Source organism: Bradysia coprophila, unplaced genomic scaffold (assembly GCF_014529535.1).
Source record: "Bradysia coprophila strain Holo2 unplaced genomic scaffold, BU_Bcop_v1 contig_732, whole genome shotgun sequence".
Taxonomy (NCBI): domain Eukaryota; kingdom Metazoa; phylum Arthropoda; class Insecta; order Diptera; family Sciaridae; genus Bradysia; species Bradysia coprophila.
Window position 1 is genome coordinate 4,842,524 of NW_023503972.1, and position 13,165 is coordinate 4,855,688.

Below are 13,165 nucleotides of genomic sequence, written 5' to 3' on the forward strand. Positions count from 1 at the left end.
CCCAATAAATACAAACAAAGGCTCTATACCTTTATATAGAGCCTTTGATACAAAACATATTTTCGTGCGTTTTATTTGTGTGTGCGACTCGATAACAGATGCTGACAGGACATTGGTGCTGGGGACACGATTGTCTTCTGTATAGGTTTGTTCCAAGTAACTGTAAACACGAACTTTGACAACCCGAAAAACGACAATTTCATCCACAGCAACGTCGCCTACGTGATATTTCATACAAATCGAGCAACGTCGCCTACGCGATTTACACAGAGATATTATTGAGGTTATGGTTATATGGATGAAATTTGACAATTCATATGGCCTTGTAACAAACCTGGTTAACATGAAAATTTTGATCTTAATTTACGAAAACATACGACACGAACAGACACGAAATAAATTGTATTCTTCTGAGAGAGAAATAAACGGTTGCTAGGAATCTCGCGCCGCGTCATTCACAATAATTCACATTTTGGCACATTTTGTATAAGGAAGCTGTCACTTTGTGAGTTATTGTGAATGACGCGGCGCAAGATTCCCTAACACCTGTTTCAAAATTTATTGTGCAGTCACTTGAAATTGACGAGCTCAAAGATGATGGGCTATTGTTGTATAATATACTACAAATAGATAAACAGATAAAATAAGAAAATATTCCTGAGAGAAAAGAGAAAAACTATATACCACAGCACTGCCTCTAGCATGAGCATAGCAAATATTTGAAGGCCGATGAAATCACTGTAGGATTCGTTTTGTACATATAGATGACATGTCTTCATTGTATGAGTTAAAACATACGATAACAATTCTAAGCGGTGGCTCTTATCACTAAAACCTCTACAGACACTTGGCAATTGGTTTGTTCCAAGTAACTGTAAACACGAACTTTGACAACCCGAACAACGACAATTTCATCCATAGCAACGTCGCTTACGTGATATTTCATACAAATCGACCAACGTCGCCTACGCGATTTACACAGAGGTATTATTGAGGTTATGTTTATATGGATGAAATTTGACAATTCATATGGCCTTGGAACAAACCTATTCAGTGCTGGGCGTAGTGCTCTGACTGTACTCGATTCCGTTCTTTAAGCATATTTTGTTTGGGAGTCATTAATTGACTTATTCCTCAGAGATGATAGAAACGTAAGCGCGCTGATGAGAAATCGATATTTTCTTTTATGGTCACTAACGGCGGTATACCTCTCAGTCGCTTACCAGCCCTTTTTACTGGAGTCGTATTATCATTTTGAGAAGAGAAAACGCGAGCAAAACGAAATATGTTTGTCGAAGATCTGACAAAATTTATTGAAATTACGGCGATGTTGACAATTCGGTTGTGTGGAGTGTGGCCATATCAATTCGATGGAAGGGCAGCCAGTGTCATTTCCTATATTTATGCATTCACATTCTCTTCGGCTTCATTGATTCTATTTTTCGTTTATTATCCACAAATATTTTCTAATTTGGAAAATGGATTGAGAAGCTACACTTTAATTCTTCTTGACGAGTGGTTCCTTTATTCAATAGGAATTTTATACATCACAATGTACGGAAGCGTTTACTTAAATCACAGAAAGGTCCGACGATTTCTTACAAAGGTTGCCCGGGTGTATGCATTGAGCGTTAGATCAGGAGATTGCTATCAACGAATTCTAATTAAATTTTTTGTCAAGTCAACAGTTTTCGACTTAGTCTACAGTTTAGTATTGATAGAAGGCCCATTTCAAAAGTCAACATCACCGTATGCCAATTTCATTGGAGCAATAATAATTAGTGTAGCGCCGGTAGTCACTAGACTGATTCCCAATCTGTACTATGGTTGCGCTTTGGGTGGGCAATGGTGTTATCAGAAAATTAACAATCGGATCGAGGCTTTACGAGATCGAATCAAAACGGAAACCCTTGAGGTAGATAGTATTTGTGATGAATTGGACGCACTTAGCGTGGAGCATTATCGTCTCACGGTGTTGCTGAATGAGTGCAATGAGATATGCTCGCTGCAAGTGGTCTTCTACGTAATCTCTTTAACGCTTGGATTACTTTTTCAAATTATCCTGCGAATCGTAATGTGGAGACGTCGTGGCATTGAGGTCTTTCACAGTTTTTATACGACGAATACATTACTTTTTGCAATAGAGCTATGGGATTTGTATAACACCTTCGCAGTATGTGACAACATTTTGCTTGAGGTAATTAAGTTTTAATCTTCTCTTGATTTTAGTAAAGTGGGAAATTGAAAGGTTAATAAAACATGCTTGCCGTAGCAGTTGCAGAGTTGTAGCAGTTTTACGCTACAGTTGTCTCTGCTTGCTGCTTGCGACTTGTAACGTCTGTTATATCTAGCCACTAGTGTTCCGCTCAATCTATATGCATGTTTGCCAGGCCTGCCGATTTCCTCACATTGAGGCAAGGCAGGTTTTCCATGTAAAGGTCAGAAGATTTTCAATAATTTTTTAGGCCAATTTCACCGTGACTCTGTTACTCTCGATGCAGTATGAAGGAATTAATTTGCATAGGAAAATTCGCAGAAGTGTAAGTAGCATAACTCGTCATTTGTCACTCTAGCTAACTTTCTTTCCTCACTCTTTTTTTAAAGATGCAAGAATTTACAACCCACATTTTACTGAACAAACTATCGCAGACTGGATGTGGTATGTTCGAGATTCGTTTGAGTACATTCCAAGCGGTACGATCACATTAATTTTAGAATTACAGAACGTATCTCCCAATTTCTTATTTTGTTATCACAGCGCCGATTACGTGAATTTTGAATCCATAACTCCTTTCAATGCACGCCATTAATACGTCATCGGCTTTTGTCAAAGTATAGAGCTGTCATGTTAATCCAAAACACCGTATGACACTGTTTGTGTGCTTTGGAGAGCTGGCGAAAGCTGAGATTGTTTTGGAGTTCATTGAAAAAGCAAAATATTTCAATAAAATACAAAAGAAACTTACAGCTTTCGAGAGCTTTTTAGAAGCAAAGATCCAAATGCGATACGATTTTTTGGCTAAACATGGCAGAGTGAAGCATTTCACGGAATTCTTCATCGCAATCGCCATCAGACGTTGTTTAGGAAAATCATCACGAAACTCTCTATATTTTGACAGAAGCGGTGAAAATAGTGTATTTGTTAAGTTGGGTCCGTTGAATAACTAAGCCATACGTTCGATTATAAACTGAACTTTGAATGAAGAAACTTTACCATTTTTGATGATATTTCTAGGTCATCAGCACCGTCATATCGTACGCCTTTATTTTGATTCAATTTGAATTCAATTCAACTTACCAGTGAAAGAGGTATCCATGGATTGGTTGTCACAGAAGCATAAAATAAATTCAAATTTCGCGCCACATTTTCGGATTGATCTATTTTGGAAAATAAAATTTACCTCAGCGATGGATGATGCTTCGCCTATGCTTGGGAACTGAATTCGAGCATAAGTTCTTTACGCGCAGCGTTAAATTTTTAGTTTTATGTCTTAATGTGTCAGTCTTGATCCATTTTATAAAATAAATATACTTTGACGATGGATCAAGGTTCTGAAAGAAGAGGTTAAGACTCTTAAGATAGCCACGAAGGCGAGTGACAAAGAAATTGATAAACGCACTCAGTACACAGATTCTGTGTGAAATCAACTTGAAGAAAATGTGTTTTAGGAAAATTCGGAATTTAGTTTTTGTGAAGTTGCCCTTTTTATATGAACTTCGTGGCCGTTGACGAAATTTGTGTGTCTTAACCAATAAATGTACATACCAGGTATGGCCGCTTCATCAAAATATGTCGCTTTACATTGAACGTACTCATTATTTTTGTCAAAAGAAAATCGCTTTTTCCTCCGAGGTGACATTAGACCATACCTGGGTGGTTTATATTCATTGGTCGTAACCTGTTCTTTCAGAACATTGCGATGGATGGTGTTTTTTCGATATGTTTTTGATTCAATCATTAAGAAAATGTATGCTACCCCTATGCTCTGTCTTACGTCTAGTAAAATAATTGGGAAGTTTGAACGTTATTTCATTGATTTGACACTGAAGCTGTAACTTTTTGTCGTCCACAAGTTTATTTTATGCAACTCAGCATCATAATGTTCGAAAATTGTGAACTTTAGATGACTCTGTTGCATAAAACGTTGTATGAATATCGGTGCAAAGTACTTTGTTAGGCTCTAGATGTGTAATTATGACACGAGGCCAAAGGCCGTGTGTCATCATTACACATCTAGAGCCTAATAAGGTACTTTGCACTCCATGTCATAAATAACTGTTAATAAATTGAAAAAAAGAACGGTCGCGAAATGAAAGCATTAATCGCATTCAAAAACGTTCAATCGTTTTCTTTATGTTGCATCGATGTATCCATGTATCTTTACCACAAATGTCAAAAGAAAAAAGAAGAAGAAGACAAACCAAAAAAAAATAAATTGATGAAGAAGCGGAACTTAGTTTTCATTTGATTGAAGGAACACCTGGACTTGTTAAAAAAATAAACTGATTACAACACTCCCAGCTCCTGTGAGCCCACGGCAATAAACCGCCCGAAATCGCAATGAATCGCAATTTTCGTCACACCAAACCCAACCCATCAAAAAGAGGTAAAGCGCCTCAAGTGAATACCCGAGGTCGCAACTCACCAGGAACCTTTTTCAATAAGGTAGACCGTTCTTTTGTTGTTGCTAATTATTTTTTTATAGAAATTGGACGCTTTAATTGAGAGAAAAAAAAACAATTCGAAAAGTATGGTAGTCGCGCGTTGTATACGCAATGTTTGTATGAAAAATTATTGACTTGTTTTGGGTGCAGAATGCGAAATCGTCGCGGAAAACCTAGCAATTTCGCTGAATGTATTTGATAGCGTTTACCGATTGGTGAGATAATTTCGTTGTTGTTGACCCGTATATTCCGGGTTTAATGAAACTGGTGTCACTGTACTTCGCTTGGTCCATTGTTTACTGAAACAGTTGATCATCCAAATCAAAGCCTTTTCAAGCGCCAAACATTTCTTTGGTGTGCTTGGTACCGTAAAACGCTTTGGTTAAAGGGATGTACGCACACTGTAAATGTAAAAGCGAAATTACTGGGTTTCCACGACCATTTGCGATCCGCAGCCGTTTTATTTGTAAAAACTATGGATGGAAATGGTTGTACAGAACAACAATATGGCACTACACGATTGGCGTGTACTGTGATGGTTCCACGTTCACCCCGTAGACCTGTTGTAACTGTAGTTGATTTGTTTTTCTTTTTAATTTATTTTTTTCGTTTGTTATAATTGTGATGATGTACCGACGATCGAATCAGTAAACCAAAAAAACCAACCATTTCGATCGCAAAACGAATCTAACCCAAAAATTGTTTTATGTTTTAAAGCCATTGCACAGCTCCTCCGATCATGGAAGCCAACAATTGGATGAAAATCCATTTAGCCATTTAGCATTGGAAATCGAAATGGATCGGCTAGTACAACCGAAAGTGTCGTCTAATCCATTTGATAACGGTGTTATGCCATCATTCGATGACCGTGCAATTGACGAAGATTATCGAAATGAAACAGCAAAAAAATTTGGCGCCGACCCATTTGGACGAAATCATGTCGACAGACAACATCGGCCGGCCACACGACAATCGGCTAAAGAATTGACCATTCCACCGGTTCTTACAAATGATGTTAGACCAATTGATGTAAGACCACCTGCCCGGATTGTGAAAGACGTCAACGCAGCCACGACGACTACCGCTGTGACAGTAGCATCAATTCGTGAGCCGACGATTGTTAAGAAAATTCCCGATGTAGATGACGAGCTCGATTTAGATGACTTCCCGCCGAGGCCACCCGTTATGTCTTCAATTGATTTGAAGCCACAAATCAATATTCGAAGTCGTGGTGCTGTCGTTACCAAAGAAGATGCAAAACCTCGTTTCAATGCACCCACTGAGCGTAAACCGATGATTGTGCCCCCAGTCCCAGTAAAACCAGTTGTACATCCACCAAAACAAATTTCACATCCAGCACTGACGAAACCGGTAGCACAGTCTGCACCAACGAAACCTGCTGTACATGCATCGACCGCAAAACCGGTCATAGACTATTTTGGAACAAATTCGTCGGATGACGCGAAGCAAGAAGTCGACCAGAAAGAGGAATATTTCCGCGAATCACAAATCGAGGCGAACAAAATGCTATTCGGTGTGGCAGAGCCAACGCGTCCGCTCACCAACAGCGAGGTGTCGAAGCGTAAGAAGTTAATTTTGAAGCTGGTCGATCAGAAACTGAAACAGAAACTAACGGAACTGATGAGTCGATTGAGCGAACGGTCCAACGTAGAAAACAGTGCTCCGTCAAGTGGGGAACTTAACGACAGTTTTGCCGATCAATTGGAAAATCTAGTGCCCGACTCCATACCCGATAATGCGAATCCCGAGCACACTCAAAATTGGACAGCGTATCCATCGGAAGCTAGTGAACAGACGTGGAACAATTTTCAACAAACGGAAATTAGTAACCCTCAAGACGGTCCTTGGCCAGTCCGGCCACCGTATCAGCAAAATCCCGGATGGATGGCCCAACCGATGAATTTATTTCCGCCTGGCGTTGATCCGATGCAGAACAATCGCTTTCCCAGAATGCCTCCGATGAGACCACAGTGGAATGCAAGCCCATGGCAACCTCATATGAGACCACCGGACCTGCAATGGCAACAGCAACATAATTGGAATATGCCCGGTCGACCAATGAATCCACATTTAATGCAACCGAACATTAATCTAATGTATCCAGTGGACAAACAGCTCGCAAACTCTGATTTGACACCGTTTCCTGTGCCGCCGGTTAATCAATTGCCAGTCGAAAAACCTGCCGCAGAGATCGAATTGGAATTGAAGGAGAAAGAATTTCTTGAGCGAACGTTGATGATCCCGAAAAATAGTTCGCAACGTAAGCACACCGAATCCCACAGACGAAACCTTCCTGAAAAATCAAGACGTCGATCACCTCCGAGACAAAGACGCTTTTCACGAGATAGGGAGAGAGACCGTGACCGTGACCGTAAACGGAGCCCACGAGATAGACCAAGACGTGACAACCGATCACCGCATAGCCGATCAGCTGAACGAATTGCACACCGCAATGTAATATCGCCGTCCGACATATCATCGTTTGCAGTCTCGCCACCTGGTCCATTCCGAAATCGAAGTGTTTCGATGGAGGATATCCGCGAGTTGATGTACGATAACGACGACCACTTCGAACCACCACCCATGCTACATTACGCATCGAGATCAAGATCCAGAGATTCTCGTTCGGAGGACTTACGTGTACGGTTGTCGACGAAGCGACAAAACATATATCGCAGTCGATCACCAGCCGATTTACGTAACAAATTGACCGACAATCGTCAAACCCGAAACGATGATTTGCGCCATCAACTTGCTGGACAATCGTATAAATCGCATAAACGATCCAGGTCTGGATCGTCCCGGTCACGTTCGCGCGGTCAATCGAGTAAAAAAATGACGAAACTCGATGCCGACGATTCCGAATGGCAGAAATTCAACAACATCGTCGGTATGCTGATGAATATCGATCGGGATGCTGAACTGACGTCAGAGGAAATGGTCGAGAGGAAAGAGATAATGCGGCTCCTGTTGGAAAATCCCGATTTACTGGAACTGGACGACAAGTTTGTGTACAAATTCGGCAAGGGTCGCTTGAATTTGGCAGTCAAAGAAGCCGAAAACATTCTCTATCCGAACGGTGTGCCAGACGAACGTATCGCTTCATTAATTTCGAAGAAAATCGCCGCATTGCCAATCGAAAAGAAACCAACTTCCACCAAATCCGACAAATCCACAGAAGCGAAGGATACCATTCCGATTGAGTGGATAAAATTGGGTAACATAATCGATCAAATGCTGCGTCTGACCTTAGATGAACGAAAGAATTTAACTGCCAATGATAAACGGATGCTCGAGAGAGACGAACTCTTGCTGAAGATCTCCGACGATCCTGACTCGCTGTTAAAGCTGGGATCAAAGTATGGGCACCGGAATGTTGACTGGGCTTGCAAATTCGCGTATAAAATCCTTTATCGCAATGGTATCCGTGACAAGCGAGTCGATCAGTCGATTGCAAAAGAAAGGAAGAGAGCGATGGAACGAATCGCAACGATGAGAAAATCGAGAAACTCAGCCGAAAGTCACAAATCGGCTGAAAGTGACAGTAGATCCAGTTCGAGCGAATGGAATCAACTGACTGCGCTGGTGACGAAACTCGTACAGAGTTCGTTAGAAAACTTTGAGAAGATGACACGCGAAGACGATAGACGTAGAGACGATCTTCTGGTCCAAATGTCGCGCGATCCAGATTCCATTCGATCTGATACTAAATTTACGGACAATATTGACAAGGCTGTCGTCGATGACACCATCAAACAGTGCAAAGAAATTATTGCCAGTGTCAAGTCGAATAGTGATAAGTCCGTGATCACCGAGTTCGAACGTCAACGCACTAAATTGATCAATATTTTGAACAGCAAGACTCAACGCACTACGGCCTACGATCAAATAATTTTGCGACTTTCGGGCATATTTGGAAAAAAGCAAGAGAAATGGACAGCCGACGAGAAGAAAGAGCGGGAAATGCTTACCGAAGCAATGATCAAAGATCCAGAATCCCTTCGAACGAACACAAAAGCACTGGAACGAATTGGCGACGACAAACTGGCAGTCGATGAGATCATAGCTGATGTCAAACAAATCTTGTCGCAACTGGATCCATCCAGAGCAAGAGGTCCGAAAAAATTCCACATTTCGTACACCAAAGTCATTGACATTCCGTTCGTTGTGAAAATCGAGGATGCTTCCGATCAATTAGACGATACAACCAAAACGGTGCTACTGAAAGCGCTACGCGAGATGATAAGTGAAATCGAGAATCCACCGAAACCGAAATTGCTGCAGCAGAGATACATCGACCGGCGAGTGGAAGTCGTCTGTGCAAATTTGCTCACATTCGAATGGTTGAAGCGTGTGATTGTGTCCGATTTCAAGGACAAATGGGTTGGTGCTGACCTGAAAATCGAACGCGTTCCCGTGGACATAAAAATACCCCGCGACAAACTGAAATCCGTTGAGGTCGTGTTCAAAGACAGCCGAGCGACGTTACCATTCGACGAGATCGTCAGGGAATTGCGTCGAGAAAATTCGAAATTGTATCCGGAACGATGGGAATTGCAGGATAGTCGTGGCAAAAGTGGCGATTACAAGAAGAAAATCGTTGGCATTGACATTGAATCGTTGGCTGCCTTGGAACAGGCGAATCGATTTGCGCACATGGGACGTTCGTTGGTTTATTTTGATATTTCTTATATGGGCGACAATGTACCGAATTTTGAGGCGACTTGTCAGTAGTTTTTAGTCGAAAAAATTGTGGCATTTTCTGTTGATCGTAAAATAAATGGAAATTTAATAAAACGAATCGATTTTGTTGGATGTGTCAAGAGCTGCCGATGTAATTCTTCTTCGGTGCTGTTCTGAGAAACTGCAACAGCAAAAAACTTTCAAAGTAGTGAGCGGTGTCCTTGCATCCATCGTAAGTAAAATTTCCCTAAAATATTTAATTTCCAAAGAACCTTCTACTTCCACCTTTCGTTGTACTTCGGCTCAGTTTGATACTGTTCTACCTGCACATTCACTGTAAAATTTACGGCAGAAAAAGTTGGAAGTTGAAAAATAATCAAATGATGAACGAACTGTACAGGGAGGGTGTTCTTCCCAGTTGTGGAAAATCGCACCAAGACACACTGGAAACATACTCTTTTAAAAACGACCAATGATAAAAATCGGTCGAAAAAAGAGAAAATGTTACCGTTGAGTGTGCCACTGAAGCCCTATTACGTATGAAAGGTTTTGATTCCATACTTGGCGAGTAGTAAAACACTAAATTTTAGTTAAAGTCTCAATCAAGAAAAAAACCACCGAAAAGGTAATCCATTTGTGTTGCCAATACTTCTCATACAGGATTGTAATGTACCTATCTACTACTCCTATCACAATACAGAGTAAGATTTTAATATGTATAAAGCTGTAGAGTAGAAGGCAAAGTGGTTTTCAAACTTGATCTCTAGAATGGAATACGCGTTTGTCTGCGTGATAGAGCAACTGCACCGGTTACGAGTTTCCCTATAGGCCCTAAAAAGAAAAACGAATGCTACAACTCTACGCGTGAGAGGCAAAATTGGGGCTATTGCTGTGTAAATGAAACATAAAAGTCAACATCTTACTAGGGAATGTTGGTGGAGTTGTAAGAACCAACTTTCCGTCTGATGTCATGTAAAGTTTCAGATACTGTCTAATAATGTCTGAGCTTGAACTTATTTAAAATGCCATTTTTTTTCAGAGCGAATTTTTTAATATGCCTGTCCCGTGCGAAAGCTGGCCATTACATGGTTTGTCCTCTGCAAAAAATTACTCAGAACATTTTCGGTTATTTTTTCGTAAATTCATTTTTGTGGCGCAGACTATATGGAGGTGGGAGAATATGTACATTTCATGCTGCTAAGATAATTCATTAATTCTGAAACAATCTTGTGAAGCTCGCAAACTCATTCGCGTGTTTTTTTTTTTGAGAAACAAGCTTCGGTAATGATTTTTCAACAAGTAAAACTCAAATCTCGCCTTCGGCTCGGATATAATTTGAAACTCTACTCTTGCCGAAAATTGAGTTACCGAAGCTTGTTGCTCAAAAAACACAATTGAGCGTTTGCTTTTATCACAAAATTGTTACGTCATGTCAGAGCCCATTTTCGGGAATTATTTCGAGAATTTTGGAAACTTTAAATTCTTAGATTTAGAATTTCAAGCATTTTAAAGAACTCTTCAGAATTTTGAAATTTTTTCAAAAACATTCCTAAGTTACGAAAGTTTTACAGGGAGAGAATAATGAAATTCTACAAGTTTTCTGTTTTGGGAGTGGTGTGGTTCCACACAAAATTTGTTTAACAAATGAAAATCTTGATTTTTTTTTAGTATGCGAGCGCTTGCCTAACCTTAATTCAGAAAATTATTGAAATCTAGAGTTTCATTTGTTCAACTAAATTCCTGCTAGAATCAAATAGAAACAACAGCAACTCCCTAATGTGAGAACATGTCGAATTTCACATTTCTCTCCTCGTACGAACTTAAATTCTTAAAAATTCTCAAAATTATTATTTTCACGAATTTCGATAATTTTTAAAAATGAAAGTCACAAAAAGAGTCTCAGCCTTAAGTAATGAATTACTTTCGCAGCATCCAATGTAATCTGCTATTTTCTACGGACTTATTGGGTGGTAATTTTCTCAAGGTGCTCGCTTCAAACAATACTTTCGGTGCCTTTATTGAGAAAAACGTTGTATGCAACTCGGCGATAAATGTTTTTTTAGGAACACGATGTGTATTGTCACTCTAGACCTGAACGCCTCGAGACATCTAGTGCCTAAAGCATTTATAACTCGATTGCATAAATAACTATTTCACATCGCGAGAACTTAGTGGGTCAGGGTCTTCTTTCACAAAAAAACAAATTCGAGTTACTAAATCACCTTATCTGCTCTGTAAATGAAGTGCCCTAAAAATGTCGCATATCAGCTAAACGATGAACCAGACAGGTTCATAAATTATGCGAATCTAAGCCGTGTGTTTTGTATGTGAGAAGGAAGGTCATTAACACTGTGATAAGACAATTTTATTCGACAATTTGGTTTTGTGTAAGAACTACTTCGCAATTAGTGGCCTAGAATTTAATGTTTTTGCCGCTTCGGTATAATCACTGTCGTTAAGACGTTATAGTTTGGGGAAACTCGTACAGTTTAGAAGAAGCCGGTGGCACATCGAACCATTGCCAAATCTTCTCTTTTGTATCATCCACTCTGTACTCCAGGCAACGTCTTGGCGGAAGTATATCGTTTCTGGAATTCAATTTTTTTTACAGAACGAATGAGATGCAAATATGATGCAGAGATATCATGATGATGATGATGATGTCTTACGAATATTTATTACAGCCAACGATGGGATAAGTCAATTCGAAGCACTGACTTTGCACCACTCCATAACCGAACGCAACGGTGCTGGCATATTGACTGTTTAGATCGTTCAAACATCGAAAGAATTGGCCATCACAGGCACACTCCAATCTGTAAAAGGTAGGTCGCGATTCAGAATTAATGGACATTCCACTTTCGATGTCGTTAAAATCAATGAACCTGGTAAATATCTGCGATTTATGCGAAAGTCCGGCGTATCTGTCATAGTCTCCGTCGCTCGATATATAATTGGGACATTCGTCGTGTTGTTTGCAACACACGTCTATATCGGCATACGTAGCTGCTGATGGTCGCTTGCCCGAACCGGATATAGATTTCCACACTCTTTCACCCGGTCCACAGTATTGGGTGAACAAAAACAGTCCAATTTTGCCGTCAGTCAACGGTCCACCATCAACGATTTGATCGAAATCACTTTCGCTGATGTTTGCCATTCGGGCAATTTCATTCCAACTATTGCCATCGTACGCTGATCCGTTCGATATAAACGATAACACTGTTATGATGGCCAGCAAGAAGTAACACAAATCACTTTCCGATCGCACATCATCGTCACTGTTGTACATCGTTACCGATATTTGAATTGAAACTGAATGTTATTGTCGCTCGAAAAATCGTACAGTCTGTGCGGTGTTGTGTGCGATTCAGGTGTGCGGTTCTGAGCTCACAATTCGTTACTTAAATGCCTGAGTGCGATACACATTTTTCGGCGTTTTCTTTTTGAATTACTTAATGGTTTGCCCTCATTAAGCGAAACCTCAACCATTAAATACGCGCAATCATAAAATGCGCGACAATTGCGATAGGTGAGACAATAAATAATTAAAAGTTTTTAAAAAATGTTGCTGCGAGAGAGTGACCTGACTCTCTTCGCTTTTTTTCATTTTTTATTTTCTGTATGAGACAACACATCATTCGATTATTGTTTTGAATTAAAATTGATAAGACAGAGACCGGTTGTAATAAACGTAAATTAGCACTAGACAGCAGGTAGCCAAACTGAGTACCGCGATTAATAAATGTTTGCACGTTCGTTACGACATGTATGTTACGACTACATGCAAAATAAA

General features: G+C 40.1%; 2 protein-coding genes and 1 long non-coding RNA gene across 3 annotated transcripts; 2 read left to right on the forward strand and 1 right to left on the reverse strand.

Annotated features, from left to right (window-relative positions):
* Positions 1 to 2,403: 2,403 nt before the first annotated feature.
* On the forward strand, positions 2,404 to 3,278 carry LOC119084295. Its single transcript, XR_005089036.1, has 3 exons — positions 2,404 to 2,540; positions 2,605 to 2,694; positions 3,236 to 3,278. It is a non-coding gene; the product is annotated as an uncharacterized LOC119084295 (long non-coding RNA).
* A 1,117-nt stretch (positions 3,279 to 4,395) lies between these two features.
* On the forward strand, positions 4,396 to 9,483 carry LOC119084251. The gene is made up of 2 exons (XM_037194153.1): positions 4,396 to 4,666; positions 5,383 to 9,483. The coding sequence occupies exons 1-2, from the start codon at positions 4,562 to 4,564 to the stop codon at positions 9,418 to 9,420; spliced, it is 4,143 nt and encodes a 1,380-aa protein (XP_037050048.1). The 5' UTR covers positions 4,396 to 4,561; the 3' UTR covers positions 9,421 to 9,483.
* Positions 9,484 to 11,717: 2,234 nt separating this feature from the next.
* LOC119084282 (phospholipase A2-like) lies at positions 11,718 to 12,899 on the reverse strand. Its single transcript, XM_037194208.1, has 3 exons — positions 12,255 to 12,899; positions 12,039 to 12,185; positions 11,718 to 11,957 (listed from the first exon to the last, which is right to left on the reverse strand). Exons 1-3 carry the CDS (start codon positions 12,659 to 12,661, stop codon positions 11,825 to 11,827), a joined length of 687 nt encoding a protein of 228 aa, XP_037050103.1. The 5' UTR covers positions 12,662 to 12,899; the 3' UTR covers positions 11,718 to 11,824.
* Between the last annotated feature and the right edge of the window lie 266 nt (positions 12,900 to 13,165).

Excerpts from the sequence above, each read along its gene's own strand:
- LOC119084282 (XM_037194208.1), bottom strand. The coding sequence starts at position 12,661 with ATGTACAACAGTGACGATGATGTGCGATCGGAAAGTGATTTGTGTTAC. Across the intron at positions 12,186-12,254 it reads AAATCGCAGATATTTACCAG|ATTGGAGTGTGCCTGTGATG; the intron begins GTTCATTGATTT and ends TACCTTTTACAG. Across the intron at positions 11,958-12,038 it reads GTTGGCTGTAATAAATATTC|AAACGATATACTTCCGCCAA; the intron begins GTAAGACATCAT and ends ATTGAATTCCAG.
- LOC119084251 (XM_037194153.1), top strand. The coding sequence starts at position 4,562 with ATGAATCGCAATTTTCGTCACACCAAACCCAACCCATCAAAAAGAGGT. Across the intron at positions 4,667-5,382 it reads CAGGAACCTTTTTCAATAAG|CCATTGCACAGCTCCTCCGA; the intron begins GTAGACCGTTCT and ends TATGTTTTAAAG.